The 19,005-nt window shown below is 35.0% G+C and overlaps 1 protein-coding gene across 4 annotated transcripts in view; it reads left to right on the top strand.

Annotated features, from left to right (window-relative positions):
- Nucleotides 1–19,005, top strand: part of FNBP1L (formin binding protein 1 like) — a 48,952-nt gene that overhangs the window by 16,572 nt on the left and 13,375 nt on the right. The window contains exons 5-10 of one of the 4 annotated variants that reach the window (XM_008074602.1): nt 5,148–5,252; nt 6,010–6,138; nt 8,137–8,283; nt 10,282–10,485; nt 11,904–12,062; nt 16,801–16,815. In XM_008074602.1, coding sequence (XP_008072793.1) covers nt 5,148–5,252; nt 6,010–6,138; nt 8,137–8,283; nt 10,282–10,485; nt 11,904–12,062; nt 16,801–16,815 — 759 coding nt within the window. The remainder of the gene's footprint in view (nt 1–5,147; nt 5,253–6,009; nt 6,139–8,136; nt 8,284–10,281; nt 10,486–11,903; nt 12,063–16,800; nt 16,816–19,005) is intronic. The other 3 variants (XM_008074603.1, XM_008074604.1, XM_008074605.1) reach the window with 3 other exon arrangements.

Here is a 19,005-nt window from a genome sequence, read left to right on the forward strand (position 1 = left end):
ACTACAGGCATGCACCACCACGCCCGCCTTTTTTTTGGTAGAGCCAAGATCTCGCTATGTTGTCTAGGCTGGTCTCAAACTCCTGGGCTTAAGCAATCCTGACCTCCCAAAGTTCTGGGATTACAGGTGTGAGCCACTACTCCTGGCCTGTTTTCATTTTTGTTTTGATTTTCTTTCTAATTGGTTTCACAATACTTTTAGGGAGTATTTATGTTAATTAAATTTTAAATTGCCTTAACTAGCATTCTTAGACACCTAATGAGTGTGTATATATGTATTTGTTTTCATTTGCACAAAATAAAAGACTCCTACACTCATGAGTCATTGATTCCTTTAAAAATTGTTGCTGGCACAACTCATTCTTGTTAATATGTACCAACTTGCCTGTAGAAGAATTGACAGTTTCTAAGCAAAAGTTACAGAGGTCATAAGTAAGAAAGAGGCATCAAAAACGTAGAGAGATTTCTTTATGGTATTAGCAATACTATGCACAAAAGGCGAGTTAAACTCTTTCGTGTTTAGTGAGAGGATCTTTGACCTGGTTCCTGTTTTTATAGATCCTACAGTCTGGTGAAGGGAGATGACAAAAATAATTTCTATTTAATATGTAGAAACAAGTGTAGGATTCTGTTTCCTTGTTCCATGTCTTTCTGTTCAGTCAGGAAAATGAAACTAGAATTCTTAACATGTTTTAAATAACCGAGAGGTGATATACAGAATGGTGGGATCAGATTGAATTAGAGTATTAAAAATAAGGGAAAAAAATGTAAAGATAGTTATTAACCTCAGGCCAAACAAAATAGGTATAACTGGGATTTAAGATTATGGCAGAAGAGCCTATGAAGGAGGTCTTGAACGAATGGTCGGAGATTCATGTTGAAGCATCAGATGCTGGGCCCATCAGTCAGGAGGTGACAAGTAACAGAGCATTCAAGGGGGGACCCCAAAAACCCAGAATTATTGTTTGGAGAGTGGGCTCTTTGTAGTACACCTGGAGTGTGTTCCTCCAGATCAAATGGTCAACCAAAGTTTTTATCTGGAAGTTTTAAGATGGTTGCAATTTGTGGAAGAAACATCCTGAGTTGTGGCATACAGGTGACTGGGTCTTTCACCATCACAATGCACCTGCCACACCACATGAGTGTGTGTGTGTTTTTTTTTTTTTTTTACCAAAAACGGCATAATCTTCATGCCTCACTCTCTCTAGTCACCTGATCTCACCCCCAGTGACTTTTTTTTATTTCTCCAAATGAAAATGTCCTCAAAGGGAAACATTTTGCCCGTGTGGAAAAGGTGGAACAAAAAACTGCAGAAGCACTAAAAGGCGTCAAAATTGACAAATTCAAAAACTGTTTTGAGCAGTGGAGAAAGCATCTCAATGGGTGTATTGCATTAAATGGAGTGTACTTTGAAGGTGACTGAATTTGAAACATGTAAGAATGAGTACATAATTTTTATAAATAAACTCCGGATTTTAGGATCTCCCCCATGTACACATTGAGAAGAACAGAGCTCAGAAATGGAGCCATCCCAGGACTGTCAGTCGCTCAGTGATGTCACCCAGGCTGCATCCCCTTCCCACCAGCTACTTTGCCATCTTGACCATGTCAACTTTCTTCCTCAGCCTGTTGCCTTCTGGTCAGCAGTTAGCTTAAGCTGCCAAACACCAGGTCCTCCCTCATTCAGCTGCATCCAAAGGCATGAAAAAGGGAGCATTGCTCTGCCAACTGTCTCTCGTTATCAGGAAAGGAAAACTTTCCTGGAAATCCCCAGCAGATTTATCTCCTTGGCTGATATCACTTGCCTCTGCTCAGCTGTGGGGAGTCTGGGGAAGCAAGCTGTTTGCAGCCTCTGTGCCAGGAGGCAGGTTCTGCTAATCAAGGTGAGGGAGCAGAAGTGGCTGTTACTAGTCTGCCATACAAAGGGTGAAGAAAAAAACTCATCTTTTCTGGAGTATACGCCTATACCATGCAAGGATATATTACCATTATATATCACAAGAAGGAGTGTTGTTAATATTATTGTCCTAGTAGTTCTTTTGCTCTTTCAAGGAAATTATTAGGTAGATGTTTTTCCACAAATAAAACACCTAATATAAAATACTTTTGTATATAAATAGACTCAGTTTGCACCAAAATTAGTAACCTGTAGCTACTCAGTTTGAAAACACAGGTCTGAACTGAGTTTCAGAGAATTAAGTGGAAATTTAATTTTAATTTTCATGGAAAAGTGACATTCTGTATGTTATGTGTATTCAGATATTTTATGTGCTTTGAATAAATTTTATTTCATTTGGTGTCTCATTAATCAAAATGCCTATACTAAGTAAAACCTATATTTAAAGAAATGTAAACATTTCAGAGCATATTTATAAGTTATTGGTATTTCTGGTTCTAACTATATGTCAAACTGAATTAATCTAGAAACATTTTGGCTACAAATACCTTGATATAATAGCTATTGTATTTTTTTTTTTTTTACTGTATTTAAAATTTTCAGCTATCTGAAAGACAGGGACATTATTAACTGCTAGGAACGAAGGGTAGACTGAGCCAGAGCAATAGGTATATGAGCTAATGCAGTGGCATTTGGAAAGATAGGGCAGGGATGTTGAAGTATGGTGGCATCCTGGGCCTGGTACTTGCTGAGGGGTTGGGTTTTGCTACCCACACAGGGACAGAAATTTGGATGTTCATATGTTGTAGGGACTTGGAACTGAGACCCTTGTATACAGTTTAACCTCTGGAGGACTAAACCTGTAGTGAAAAAGGTGGACTATAAGAATTATGTCTACTGGCCAAGAGAGAGATCAGAGAAAGTGTTCTCTTTCTGAAGGTCAAAGGAGGAGAGGTATCCCATGAGAAATTTAAATCCTTTGATCTTGTCATGAGGTTTGGGATCCAAATTTGTACTCTTTTTATGTCTTTGTAATCCCCAAGACAAGAAACTGACATTGTAACTGGTTCAAAAAAGAAGGTTATAAATACAGTGTTGAGAACCCCTGCTTTCTTCTTCTCAGCCGTTCTCAGAATACAGATTACAAGACATGCATTTAATAGGCATGATGTTGGAAGAGTTTTCTCTGGGGAATCTAATCAGCTAGAGCGGGGGAAAAAAAAGTTACTAATACTAGGGCCTTACCTGGCCATATCACCCAGAGGTTATAATCCACAAGCTGCATCTGTGGGGCTTTCAGTGGCTCTTAAAGTGAGAGCAGATAGCCAAGAATCCAAGATACTTAAAGAAAACAGCTGAATGTGCACATCAGCTACCAAAACTAATATGCAGGAAAATAAGCAACCCAGAAGAAACAGTAACTGTGAAAGGAAATGAAAATTAGAAAGCAAAAACAAGCAAGCAAAATTCCCAAAGTTGTTATTAATGTTCTCAAAGGGGATAGAGGAAAATAGTACATCCATAAAATAGAAATGAGGTATTATTATTGTTATTTTCTTTTTCTGAGTCGGAGTCTCCTACAGGTGTGCACTACCACACCCGGCTAATATTTGATTTATTGTAGAGACAAGGTCTTGCCAAGTTGCCCGGGCTGATCTTGAACCCGCAGGCTAAAGCAATCCACTTGCCTTGGCCTCCCAAAGTGCTGGAATTATAGGCTGAGCCACCGAGCCTGGCCCGAAATGAGGTTTTATTAAAACAAAGAATGTATAAAGAACAAAAAAGAACTTTATGATAGCAGAAATGAAAAACCACTAGAAAAAAAGGAAAGATAAAATTGAAGAAATGTCTCAGAAAGTAGAGCAAAGTGACAGAAATTGAAAATATGAAAGAAAATATAAGAAAATTAGAGGACTCTTCTAGAATGTTCATTTTCAAAATAATAAACCAAAGGGAAAACGTAGGAAATGAACAAAAATAAAGTTTCCTTAGAACTGAAAGGCACGAGCTTCTAGATGGAAGAGATTTTCCTGGTGGATCCACATCAAAACATATCTGCTTGAAATTTCAGAACACTTGGGGGAGAGAGAAGATTCTACCAGCCTCCAGAAAGACAAAGCAAAATAACAAGCATGCTTTATACATTGGATCAGGAATCAGAATGGGCTGGCACAGGGTAGTCATGCAGGAAGCCAAGAGATGTTGGAGTGATACTTCTAAAATTTTGAAAGAAAATCATTTTCAACTTAGAGTTCTAATTTAAGGCCAAATTTATCAATTAGAAATGATGGTAAAGGCATTTTTAGCTATGGACACTCAAAAACTTACCTTCTGCAAACCTTTTAGAAAGCTACTGACAAAAGTGTTCTAGTACAACGAGGAAGTAAATCAGGAAGGGAGAAGCAGGAAACTGGGAAATAGGCAATCCAGATGGAGAGGTGAGACAGGATTTTACTCTGTAGCCCAGGCTGCAGTGCAGTGGCATGATCATGGCTCACTATAGCCTCAAACTCCTGGGCTGAAGTGATCTTCCTGCATCAGCTCCCCAAGTAGCTGGGACTATAGGTGTGCACCACTACACATGAATACTTTCTTTATTTTTTGTAGAGAGAAGGTCTCACTTTGTTGCCCAGCTGATCTTGAACTCCTGGCCTCAAGCTATCCTCTCAGCTCAGCCTCCCAAAGTGCTAGGATTACAGGTGTGAGTCACCGTGCCTGGCTCAGTTGTGAATGGCTTTAACAAAGTCATAGTAATTTGAATTAAATAACAATTTTAAAAGTATCTGGGTCTGGGCTAATGATTTTCCATCATCTGGGTAGAAAGGTCTTCTTGGGATCCTGAGAGGAAACAATAGGACACTACTTTGGAGAATATTCCCCATGCCAAGCATGTTTTGTCCCACCAAAAAAGCATGAAAACAGATGCCAAAACCAACCAACTAAACAAAAACACCAAACAAAACCTAAAATGTCCTGCTGAAGATAAAAATTATGAAACACATTTTTTAATTGAGAAGTGATGAGCCAGATAATAAATATTGACTCAAACATGCCTGTGTTTTCTTCTTAGCCTATAGCACATGTATTGGTGGCAATAGTAAAATTTATTTTCTAATTTAGAAAGGACAAATTTTCCTTTTTGTATGCAATTTATTTCTACACATTATACAGTGGCAACATTTTGAAATTGTTTCTTAAATGTGATAGACCTAATGTTATTTTGTCTGTGATATTTTAATTTTTTTTAACAGAGTAAAAAGAAATTTGAAAGAGAATGTAGAGAGGCAGAAAAGGCACAACAGAGTTATGAAAGATTGGATAATGATACTAATGCAACCAAGGCAGATGTTGAAAAGGTAAGAAATACTCCAAACCAACTTTAGTATCAAAATACTGTTTGTTGCATATGGAAAGTAGTCACAATGTTTGTGTTGGTATTAGAATTTACTCAAGAGATACAGTATATCTAAGTCTAAAATATGCAAATATTTGCCTACTTTAAATTGCAAATATTGGTTTGAGAAATTAATATGTGTTAATTTGTTATAGCATTTTCGCTGCATTCAGAGGAAAGACATTGTTGTTATTGGGAGTGAATTTCTGTCCTATTCAAAAATAGGATAGAAAGCCTAAGGGTGTTGATGGGGGAATAACTAACTAGTTAGTTACATAATAATTAATTAGACTTTCTACAAGAGATTGAGAGGAATAGAACTATATTCAACATAAGCACTCCTTTAAGTACATGTGGTTTTGTACAGAGATGAAAATCATTGTTGACTATTACATTATTCAAAGCACACATTTTTATTATTTGGTTTTAAAATGAGCTTAGTTTCATATTTTAGTTGGATATGAGTGGATCATAAAGAAATGTGTTACTATCAAGCTTTTTACCAGTCTGAAGTATTCCTGAAGCTACCTGTTTTTCTCTTCTGATGAAAAGCTCACTGTTTTTAGTAATGTTGTCATTTACTTAATGTATTGTGGTCTGGTTTGATGAGGAGAGACTTTCTTCAAAGGTTTCTTACTGTGGGGGAGGGGGAGTATTACAGTAAGGAGACCACATGCTTTTGTTGTTCTTGTTAATGATTTAGACCAATTTGCTCCTAGGCCAAGCAGCAGTTGAACCTGCGTACACACATGGCTGATGAGAATAAAAATGAATATGCTGCACAGTTACAGAACTTTAATGGAGAGCAACACAAACATTTTTACGTAGTGATTCCTCAGATTTACAAGGTAAAATTTAGATATGTGAAGTTAATCTGGTTGTAGAGTTGAAGGAGCTAATCTTTACATGTAAAACATTAAATCTTGAACATACATATCTTTCTAGACTCATTAGTCACCAAGATTGGGGATGGGAGATTTCTTTATAATTACAGATTTGGAAAGTAAATTTTTCCTAATTTTTAAATTACAAATTTCTCTACATATTTATCGTTAGTGTTATAAACCATCCACTAAAACAATGACATTTCTGAGATAAATTTAAATACCATGTCTTTAAGTTAGTTTGATTTGAGACAGGGTCTCGCTCTGTCGCACAGGCTAGAGTGCAGTGGCGTGATTGCAGTTCACTGTAGCCATGAACTCCTGAGCTCAAGTGATCCTCCCACTTCAGCCTCCTGAGTAGCTGGGACTTCAGGCATGAGCTGTCATGCCTTGACAGTTTTTAATTTTTTTTTTGTAGATGTGGGTCTCGTGTTTCCTAGGCTGGTCTCAAAATCCTGGCCTCATGGAATCCTTCTGTCTTAGCCCCCATAGTACTGGGATTACAGTGTGAGCTACTGCAATCCACTTGTTAAGTATTTTGATGTGACAGGGAATTTGTTTAAATTGTATATTGTAATCGTCTCACCTAGAATTGGGATATAGTTTTCTTATACCAAACAAGAATCATCGGCATTAGTCCAGGTGGCAGAAATAAATCTTACAAAATGTATTTGCTAGTCTTGTTTTGCCTGCTTATCTTGCTGGCTCTATTATATTATAAATGTAATTCAGGCCTTGAATTTCCTTATAAATGCTGTCCATCATCACTTGACGATAACAGTTGCCAAATAGCCTCGGGTAAAGACCCCAGAATTTACATGAGGGTGAAATTATATTACTGCCTTTTCTAGAAAAATTAGAGCAGAGGGCTTTAGTAAAATAGCCTTGAATGGGGTAGTATCTCGGAGAGCAGAGCTTATGTGGAAAGAATGTCAGCTCAAGTAGTCTTTTTTCATTCTTAAGGCAAGTTAGACAAACACGAGGAAGCACAGTGAGCATTGTGCTAGAGTGGGTACCAGCTTCTGGTCACTGAGTTCGTGAGGTCACACTGCCAGTCCTTACTCTGGGGCACCTTTCTAGGCTCATGTGCTAAGTCTTCATGTTCTGGGGAGACCTTGACTTGAAGATGAACTGTCATCTGTGTTTGGGGGCCTGATCCTTGTATTTGGACCTTTCTATGGAGCAATTCTTTTGTGAAAATGCAGGTCTCAAACTCCCAGGCTTTGGGAAGTAATGAAAGAGGAAAGTAGCATGAAGGCTGTGGGAGTCTGGGGTCCAAGGAAAGAGAAAGGTCAGTGTTGGCAAATAGCAAGTGTCAAAAATGCCTTTCCACTATTGGACTTCGTGTGTTCCAATGTATTTCATAGTGGCATGTGCCAATGATTTTGGAATTGTGGGATTCTATATATGTGACACTTTGACTTTGTGGCTTCCTGTTTTTTCTTGTATGTTGCCAACTCTGAACTATAGACTGTGATAGGTTTGGGTACCTGTTGGTATGCAATCACTTGTGGTCCTTGGTCCAGCCAGGTCCTACCAAAGTATTCTGAACTAACTTAAGGGGTTAGAAGTCTCAGACTTGTCTACTTCACAGGCCAATTGCTTAAAAAAAAAATTAGTGCCAGAATTTTGTCTGCAGATGAAACTTTTTCTAGAAGCACAATACCAAGAACAACTCTGGTTGCAGAGTCAAAGGTGTGAGTGGTATGGGGGAGGAACCTGGTAGCCAGTAAGGGGTCCTTTTTGAAAGCTAGAACACAGTGTCATGAACCATGATTTTTTTCTTTCTTTCTTTTGCTGTTTAGCAAATACTTAGATTTTAAGTATTGTAAGTCAATAGGATTTGTTAAAAGGTAGTAACAATAGCAGTGAAGGCAGTTATTTTGGGGGGGAGGGCAGTAATTGATCTCCTTTAGAATGATTGGAAAATTGTTTTCTTTTTTTTAAATTCCTGTTTATTAGCAACTACAAGAAATGGATGAACGAAGGACTATTAAACTCAGTGAGTGTTACAGAGGATTTGCAGACTCAGAACGCAAAGTGATTCCCATCATTTCAAAATGTTTGGAGGGAATGATTCTTGCAGCAAAGTCAGTTGATGAAAGAAGAGTAAGTGCCATATAACTATCTTTGACTACGTCTGTGTGGTTCAGGTTTGCAGGTGAAGTTAATGAAACGGATTGGGAAAGGGGTAAAGTAATCTGATGTGCAAGTGGTTGTAAATCATGATATGTAGAGAAAGTCATGCAACAGGTTAGACTCCTTAGCGCTCTGAAGACCATTCTAAATGCTAAAGGCACGATTTTTAAAAGAAGATCTTCTCCCACTAATTTTCTAGTTTTAATCCAAGAGTTTAACTAATGCAAGAGTATGAGTGTGTGTTATGGGATGTGTTATATTAGTCTAGTGAAAGTTTAGAGAAGGCCATAAAGAGTTGTCCGTTGCCTTTAACACTTGAGCTGGATTAAGAAATGTATTTGGTTGTGTATGGAATGATGCTCCATGAGGAAGAGTAGGAGGGGGGAGGGCAATATGAGTAGAGGATACAGCAGGGTCCTCTTGCCCTTGAGGAAATATATCTAGTCACATTATATATATATATATATATATATATATATATATGTATGTATATTGAGTCAGGGTCTCTGTCACCCAGGCTGGAGTATAGTAGCATGATCACGCCTTACCACAGCCTTGAACTCCTGGGCTCATGCAATCTTTCTGCCTCGACCTCCAGAGTAGCTGGTACTACAGACATGAGCCACCACACCCAACTAATTGTTTTTGTAGAGATGAGGTCTCAGTGTATTGCCCAGGCTAGTCTTGAACTCCTGGACTCAAGCAATCTTCCCACCGTGGCCTTCCAAAGTGTCAGCCACCACACTGGACCCACATTGTATCTTGATTAGATTAGGGTGTAGCAGTCTTATATCTGGCTGTTTCTCAGTAAATATTAAGTGATTAAAAATCATAATTGGTAAAAACTGAGGATATGAGAGAAGAGAACAAGTGTTTGGGACGTGTCTAATACGTACCACATATTTCAGTCTTCACAGCAAACCTATCAAGTACATAATGCATTGATGAGGATCCTTCCTGTAACAACTAATGGAGTGCTTACTTACATTTAGAAAAGAGGATGTTTGACTTCTTTAGTTGGAAATTCCAAAGTGCATATTTATTTCAATACGTCTGGGTCCAAGGTTATTCCATAGAGTTAGGTCCTGCTTTCTCTCCTTACCTTGAGCAAATGATTGTCATGTGTCGTGTTAGTGACAGAATTAAGGTTTGACATAAGGGTGACTTGAATAAATGATGGGCAAAATGTACTGTTAACATCTAGGGAGCAAAAGAGGAGAGGTGGTGAGGGGTACAGAGAAGTTTGTGGAGATAAAGTATTTTGTTTTAAAATAATGAGTGTAAGATGTCAGTAAAGCATTCAGATAGAGCTTGTCTAAAAACAATCTATAATATTTATGTGGGTTTTAAAGTTTTAGGTAAATGCTATTAAACTTTATATTTTCACACTTCTTTTTTGCACTCAGTGTTTGAGGTTTTTCCATTGCTCTGTTAACATTCTGCAGAATGTATTTAACATAATTTATGTATCTTTTTTCCATGTTGGATGAATGAAAGACTTTCTACTTGTTCTTATCTCTTTTACAATTGGATGCTCTTTCCTCATTCCAGAGATCAACTTCTTTGTAGCCATCCTTTAAAGCACAAATAATTTTTCCATTGAAACGTCTCAGAATTTCTACTTGACAATCACCTCTTTCTATATCCCTTTGTCAGTTAGGTCTTTCTTATCAGCTAGCTAGTTTTCAGATAAATGTCTAGGGGTTAAAGCTACTGAGTACAAACATTTCGTGAGTATTGTAAATTGTGTAAGTGGTAATTTTTAAGTATATTTTTCTATTGGAATTAAAATGTTTAGAGTTTATTACAAACTCACAGGAAGAAATTATTCACTTTAAACCTTTAATGATTACTGTAGAATTATTTCTTTATTTTTATTTATTTTCTTGTACTGAATAAAGTTTTGAATGTTAATGCAGTATTATGAGCAAATGTAGTGGTCTTAAAACTTATGTGTCTTGTGTGTAGGACTCTCAAATGGTGGTAGACTCCTTCAAGTCTGGTTTTGAACCTCCAGGAGACTTTCCATTTGAAGATTACAGTCAGCATATATATAGGACCATTTCTGATGGGACTATCAGTGCATCCAAACAGGAGAGTGGGAAGGTGGATACCAAAACCACAGTAGGAAAGGCCAAGGGCAAATTGTGGCTCTTTGGAAAGAAACCCAAGGTAAAACATAAAATTCTTATATACTAATCAGCTTTTTTTAGCATGTCAATTATATTAATGTAGATATTGATTGGATAATCAATTACTACTCTTGGGAGGTAAATGTTTTCAACTTGAATGATTGCATTAACCATCGCTTGTAGGAAACATAGAGTTTTATACCTTAATAGTAAAAATTATTTCTGGACTTAACATTTGATCATTGCTTTATAATGAGTAAGAATATTAACTAAGTTGCTGATATCTAGTTAAATTATATGTTTTTGAAATTTCATTTGTATGTAGTTTCCATCAGAATTTCTAAGGAACATGATCTAATTAAAAAACTTCTCAATTGGAATTAATGATTGACCACAGCAATAATAAATGTCAAGTTAGGTCTTATAGATCATACTACTAAAATTGTTTTTATTACCCATATGAGTTTTCAGTGGGGAGGGCTAAGTGTTTTTGGTTAACTGAAGTTTTAAAAATTTCTACTTTGCTAAGAGAATCTCACTCTTAACTTCTTGTTAGACTCCACCTTTGGATGTGCTTTATTTTATTTTACATAAATCTAGCTTGGCAGGTGAGCAAATAGACTAGATGAGTGCTTTGTCTTTCTTATCAATTAAGTGTTTGTAGTAGTGTCAGATCAGTAAGGAGAGCAGATAGATTTAATCTGATATGCTGTATTAAAGTATTCTCAATTATTTTTAATTCACTTTTTTGATCTTGGTGTACGAATGTGGATAAGATTAAAATTTAGCTCAATTTATAATATATCTATACATATTTTTAAAAGCACAATTATAAGCAACTCACATTTTTTTTATGCTTTTAATACTGTCCAGTCAAGAAGTTGAGAGGTGAGACCGCTTTAAGTTTGATCAGTGTAACTAGAATACCTTAGAAATACAAGGAATATTGAAATTTAAAAAGAAAAAAGAGGTGAAATAAGGATGAAATAGAAACACTGAGAGGAAAGCCCTGAATGTAATGAAATTTTTAAATCTACTCTTGATAGTAATCAGTTACAGTTTTAATACTTTATGTGTGACATTACCTATTTAGATAACTTTAGCTGCTGCCTTTATCTATTGATAAGTACCGGTATTCTAGAAATATTTCTAATGTTCTAGAAATCAGAAGAGAATTTTAAAATCAGGTGGTATTGCTCTCGCTAACATTAGAATTTGTGTACTCTATATTTTTAATCTGTCAGTTTGTAGAAAGTGATCGAGTGAAATGGTACATCTTAAAAAGTAAATTTGATTTTTTAAAATGATAGTTTTTGGCAAAACCGTATTTACTTTCTTACAGAAAACTTTATTTGAGATATGTGTTGTGAAAAGTATGTTGCCAAAAAATAGAATTTTCACTTAGGAAAAAGCTGTGCACATTTGGCTTATTGATTCCTTTCTTTATTTCCATACTAGCCACAGTCCCCACCCTTAACCCCCACTAGTTTATTCACATCCAGTACTCCTAATGGGTCCCAGTTTCTCACATTCTCCATTGAGCCCGTGCATTATTGTATGAATGAAATAAAAACAGGGAAGCCCAGAATTCCTTCTTTCAGAAGCCTCAAAAGAGGGGTAAGTTTAATCATGGGTTAAAATGCATGATGGCCTATTGTGTGTGTAGTGTGGCTTTTAATACTCTCCACCCTCATTATAAGGCTCTCTCCTATAAATAAGTAGTTTTAAAATGCCACAGAATTAAGTATAGCTGCCCTCAAGCTAAAAACAACTCCTCTTTATAACATTTGAAATGCTCAACCATGAAAGAATGGTATTATAAAGAGGGTGCTGGGTACAGTCATATTTTAGCTATTTTTTCTGTTTATGTGAAATCATATGTTCACCATTGTCTTGTAATGTATTTACATTTTTGAGACTTTCAGTAATTTGTCGCTGGAATTACTCTTGTAATTTGTCACTAGTGCTAACTTCACCTGCCGATTGTATAAAGTATTATTTTGTTGACAGTAAAATGTCAAGTTCAGTTTTAATTGCCCTATTTAAGTTTTAGAAGCATAAAACAATTTCCAATAGTTAAAAAAGATAGGCATGTTAAATATCAAGATTACAGATCACATTAAGATAATATATTAGAAAATATTTTGTAAATTGTACAGCCTGTACAAATACTAGGTATTACTGAGTAATGTTTACATGGAATTTGTTTTCTTGAAGTATAAAAAAGTAAAACTATTTTTACCAGAATTTTTTCTTTATTTTTGTTAAAAGTTGGTCAGCCATTGGCATTTACTTACTCGTAGGAATACTCTGCAAATAAAAATTTATAGAAGAGTAAAAAACAAATAGAAAACTGTTTCTTAGTAACAACTATTATACTCCTGATATGTTACTGAGGCTAGTTCTTCTTGTTATATTTGATTTTACGGGCTTGCTTTTAATATTCATAGCATATAATTTAGGCTCATTTATAAAATGTGAGCCTTTGGACATTTGGAAAGTGTTTGCTAGCTCGTAGATGAGGAATCAGAGTCTCTCAGTGTCATAAGCCTGATTACAGTAATACACAGAGGTTGGACTCTTCCTTTCTTCTCTCCTTCCCCCTCCCCTGCTGTTCCCCCCTCCCTCTTCCCTTCCCTTTTCTTTCCCTTCTCTTTGTCTTTCTTCCTTTCTGTAGCTTTGTCTATCTTCCTTCAGATTGCATTTTGGTCTCCGATAGGATAAGACATACTAGTTTAGAGCAGAATTGCGTTATTACTGACATTTCTATTAAAGCAATATGATAACCTCAACTGACATCAGTAATACAGCAGGAATATCCCAGTGTGTTAGACCTTTTTTGGAATTCCCTGTTTCCTCCAATGACATGAACTTCTTTGCAAATATCTTACCCACTTCTCTGTGTGGATGATATAGGTAATTTATGACATTTTGGAAAGTCCCTATGGATGAGGCTGTATTATATTTACAGACATGCTTTGATCACTTTTAAAAGCTCTTAACACTTGTTTGAAAGACTTGAAAAAAATCATATTTGGAATTTCTGTTGCCTGAGTTATGTCGATTTAGACTACACTCGATATTGTTACATAATCATCAGAAATTACTATTTAGTAGCCATGTTTTTGTAATTGTGTTTCTTACATATGAGCCTACCAGGCCCAGTTAAAGTACTCTACACAATATAGTCAAGAGAGATATGAAATAAGTGTAATTCTATGAAAAAAAGTTTAGGCAATTAGAACTGTGAGCCCTGGAGAGAGAAGCTTACCTGTGTAATATCTTCATTCTTACTAAATAAGTTTGTAGGTAGAATTTTACAACTATAAAACTTAAAGCTATTTGCTTGATTATTATTTGTTTTTCACAATTGCTTTAATTTTAAATATTAATAGATTATTTTTGCTGGGGCCTAGTTTTAGAAAGCTGAAATCTTCCCCCAGTTTTATTATTAGGTACTACTCTAAGGAAGAAAGCATGTGCATGATAGAAAACATGAGACAAACCAGCTAGGGGCTTGGAGAAGGGAGCAGGGAGGAAGGTGTATTGAAACATAGGGGCTGAAAAATTTATTTCTGTGTTGATTGGCGTTTGGTAGTTTACTAGACACCATTGCAGAATTAACCTGTAAAGATGTTTTCCTTCTACTTAAGAATGTTCTCAATATAGAAAAATTCAGAAAGAAGTTTAACTTTAATAAATCAGTTTATATGTTTTTACATGGATGATTCACTCCATTGAGCTTATAAAATAAGTCTTGAGGTTTTAAAAAGCTGATTAATTGTTCAGAAACTCTTGTTTGAGCTATATTTGTGAGACAGTGCTTTTTCTAAATACCATTTCTAAAAAAAACCCTATGGTTTTGTTTTTATTTTTTTAAGAAAAAATGGTGTATATAGATTTCAGTATTAATAAGAATAGGAGGAATGTTCTGTTAGGCATAGTTTTTTAATTCAACAGTAGACCTTCTCTGAAGAATGAAGGTCTATAATTTCTTGCTGTGACATCCAGTTCTAACCATTAATGGATATTTGGGGATACATCCAAACTTAACTACTTAATATACAAACTAATAATTTTTACTCTGTAACAACTTCATTTGAGCTTTATTGGGCACTCTGTTTTTTAAGTAAAGATTTATCTGGCCATAAGTCCATATTCTGTCTAAATAATTCATGACTTTATAGACTTGAAGAATCATTTTTCTAAGCTTTTATCTCTCCGGGGTACAGTTCTCACAGGATTTGGGCCTATCTTAAAATGAAATACCTCTAAGAATTTTAATTGCATAATTAATTTCCTTTCTACCTTCTTTTGTATTTATTAATGGGTATATAAAATCTTCTAGTTTGTAGGCATATGATAGTTGTATATTCAAATAAGGTATTTTTGTATGGAACATGTATTATTTTAAAAAGTACACAATAAATTTCTAATGTTTTTACAAAGAACTTGAGTTTTGTGTATCCCCAATCTAAGGATAAAAAACTGTAAATTTATTTTCCAATTGATAATTTATTAAGACAGGATTAACTAAAAAGTGAAACAGTTAATATTTCAGCTATAATTATCTTAATGTTTTCTCTAAAAGATATTAATATTGAAAAAATAATTTGTGTCACTTAGAAATTTAGCTGGTGAAAATTATCATAAAAGATATGTCAGGCTGCATACAGTGGCTCACACCTGCAATCCCAGCGCTTTGGGAGGCTGAGGTGAGAGGATTGTTTGAGCCCAGGAGTTCGAGACCAGCCTAGGCAACATAGTGAGATCTCATTTCAACAAAAAAAGCAAAAACTTACCTGAGCGTAATGGTGCATGCCAGTAGTCTCAGCTACTGAGGAGGCTGAGGCAGAAGGATTGCTTGAGCCCAGAAGTTTGAGGCTGTGGTGAGCTATGGTCATTGCCACTGCACTCCAGCCTGGGTAACAGAGTGAGACTCCAACTTAAAAACAAAGTCAGATTCAAATGCCTTAAATATTTTATTTCTTGTCTTATGTAATTTTGTTTATTAACATTTAAAGATCATGAAGATATTTCTTTAATTTAAACTTTTAAAATTCCTCACCAGAAATTTTGTCATAGTGAAATAAATTGTGGTTTTTGTTTCTCGAAACTACTGACAGTCTAAAGAATGTTAAGCTTAATTTGGAAAGATAATTGATAGCAAATGTCATCTTATCATAATCATTAATATATATGACCAACTCATCAGAGATAAAGGGTAGATATTTTTGTCAAACATTATTAAAATTCATTCATATTTTTATGCGAAACTCTGCCTAGCATCTCTCTATCACCTTCTCTTAAAATATCATGACTTAGAAAACAGGGAAAAATAAAAATTTTAGAGAATTGCTAACCAGTTGTGATAAATGTGAAGATTAATTTTGTATAGCTTTTTTGCGTATGCTGCGTTTTGTTTGTGTGTGTGTGTGTGTGTGTGTGTGTGTGTGTGTGTGTGTACGTACCATGCCAGTTCAGAATTCTAAACTCACAGAATGTAGTAGATACATACATACATACATATATATGGTATTCATACTGTATCAGAGCACTGTGGTTGGTGTTGGTCTCTTCAGAATCTGTATCATTTCCTATTTTTAGAAAGAATAAATTTTAATAAATTTTCTAAAAATGAAAGTTAGTGTTTTTTAAACATATGAATTTCAGAATAAAACTGAAAAACAGAAGCTATATTTTTAAAGCAGAATTCAAGCTATATATTTGTGTCTATTTGGAATATGCATGGAAGCTTGAATCTGGATAGTGCATTTATTATTTTGATAATAATGTGTTTTAATGTGTCTGTACATTTTTTAAAAGTCTTAAAACTAAAGTAAAAATGTTAGCCTCGCCTAACCATGATCGTATTTAAATTCAAAACAGTATTTTGAACTATAAAATTTAAAATAATGGTGCTTTCTTTAATACATTGGGAAGAACATTCTTTTTTGAAAATTTCTTTTTAAATGGCTAATATTAGATCTTTTGTATTCAACTTGTAAAATATTAATATTTTGAGAATGAACAGTTATAAAAGTAAAATTCACTTATGTCAAAATTTACTTTAAAAGAAAATGCATGATTACTGATAGAATGATTACTATTTACTTTTGAGTTTTAGTTAAACTTAGAAAATATCTGCCCATTATCATCAGTGTATGCATTTTTGCAAGTAATTTACTTTCCCAAAATGTGCTTAAAATTGTTTTTCTGCCATAATTGTTTGGATTGTGAAATGTACATGATTTATTTTAATACTGTAAAAAAAGTATGGGCTATTGCATCTTCTGTATTATGGTTTCATGTGAATAATTTACCATTTCTTTCTGTTTTCCATTGAACTATTCAGTGGTCGGTGAAGATGGTAAGCCTTATGTGCTGATCTATATACTGTGCCAACATTAAGTAATCTCAAAACATTGTTGTGTTTAATTCAAAGCAAGTGGTAAATTACATTCCACATTTTCACCTTGTGTGTTTTTTTCTTTGTGTAGTTTAATCCATAATCCAGCATATGCCAGTAACTCTTGATGTCATCAGAATAGAAAATAGTGTGCTTAACTGTCATCAGCCCATTAAGTTCTTGAATGTTATTGGATGGAGTCCTTGTCATGTTACATAAGAGCATAAAATTATGGTTAAACATCAGTTTTAAAGTTACGTGGTAGAGCAAAAATTTATGTTTAGTGCAGAAGGAAAATTTAGCAAAAACTATTTTTCTTAGCATCCTTTAAAAAGAGTATATGAATTTGATACGTAGTTTATCACAAGAATCGTTTTTTGCAAAAAGAAAGGATGTATTTCTGCTAGTATCATTGTAAAGTCAGTGCTCTGTTCTGTGCTGTTGAAGGGGAGTGGAAGCACAAGCGGTCTAAATATTGTGAGTGTGTGTGTGTGTGTGTGTGTGTGTGTGTGATGTTCCTTTGCATGTTTATTTCATACAAATTAGTGGAGCTACATTATGAAGAACTAACCCCAAAATTATTGTATAGGAAGGTATACAAAACAGCTTTTGGGAAATAGACTACTCCATTATATACTGTTGCAATCAGCCTTTCATAAATTCTCTTATAGTAAGAAGGTTGTTAATGACTCAGAGAGCTTCTTAACATTCGTAGGAAATAGAGTGAAGTTAGTTCTCATATTCTATATAAGAATAGGTTCTAATATCAAATGGGATATTAGAAATGTAAATGCCTAGATATTTACTATTAATAAATTTGAGAACAAGATTTGAGGATAAGTGGAACGCTGGCAGATTTCCTTGTGGATAATTGTGAGTTTATTATAATTTTAACAACAAAAACTCATGCTACATTTAAATGCATTTCTTCATGTAATATTTTTAATATTTAATATTTTAATATTCTTCATTAAATATTTTTTCAAGATATTAAGAAATATTTTTAAAAATATAAATCAGAAAGTTTATCTTTGGCATAGGTATATATAATCATTTTTAAAACCTGTACTCCTCACCTGTAATTCTAGCTATGTAGGAGGATTACTTAAGACAGGGAGTTTGAGATCAGCCTGGGCAATATAGCCAGACCCCAGCTCTTTAAAAAAAAAAAAAGCCAGGTGTGGTAATGTGTAAGTCCAATCTACTTGGGAGGCTGAGGTGGGAGGATCACTTGAGCCCAAGAGTTTGAGGTTATAGTGAGCCATGATTGTCAACTACACTCCAGCCTGGGTGACAGAGTAAGACTCTGTCTCAAAACAAACAAACACAATAAAGGGTACTCCACCCCAGCACTTTAGGAGGCAGAGGTGAGAGGATTGCCTGAGCCCTGGGGTTCAAGACCAGTCTGGGCAACTTGGCGAGACCTCATCTCTATAATAAATCAAAAAATTAGCCAGACATGGTGGCGTGTAAAGTGGTTCCAGCCACTTGGAAGGCTGAAGCAGAAGGATTGCCTGAGCCCAGCAGGTTGAGGCTGCAGTGGCTGTGAGAGTGCCACTGCACTCCATCCAGCCTGGGTGACAAGTGAGACTCTGACCAAAAAAAAAGTACTCCAAATTAGATTAAATATGACACTTTATATAAAGGCACTTCATGTAGGAAATTTTGTCATTCATTCACTTAGGTCTAATTTGGTTGATTGTCATTCTTGGTTCTGGTGACTGGTAGATGAAAAAATCAAAAACCACTTAGACAGGATGCCCTACTTTTTTTCAACCACTTTTGAATGTCCATGATGGGCAGGCCACTGGGGACAGATTCTAGGGATTCTATTATTAATTAAATGTTACATTTGATCATGGCTCATCTTAGGAGTAAGCATTCTCCTTTTTAAAAAAGTAAGTGAATCGTTTGTGTAGATGGTGAAATGAAGCTGTTTAGCATATGCTATAGACATAAGTGACCCAAGAGCAAGCATGCATTTGTTTTGGGAGCTTCTTTTAGCATCACTTTAAAAAATTGAACCATATTTATAATCTTAAAATAATCATTTTGAAAAGAAAAATGAATACTGGTAGGCATCAATTTTTGGAATATATAAAGACCTAAGTAAACATATTTATATTAAATGGATTCAATAGCTGCTAAATT

The sequence above is a fragment of the Carlito syrichta genome, unplaced genomic scaffold (genome assembly GCF_000164805.1).
Source record: "Carlito syrichta isolate Samal-C Ts95f unplaced genomic scaffold, Tarsius_syrichta-2.0.1 Scaffold316502, whole genome shotgun sequence".
Lineage (NCBI taxonomy): Eukaryota > Metazoa > Chordata > Mammalia > Primates > Tarsiidae > Carlito > Carlito syrichta.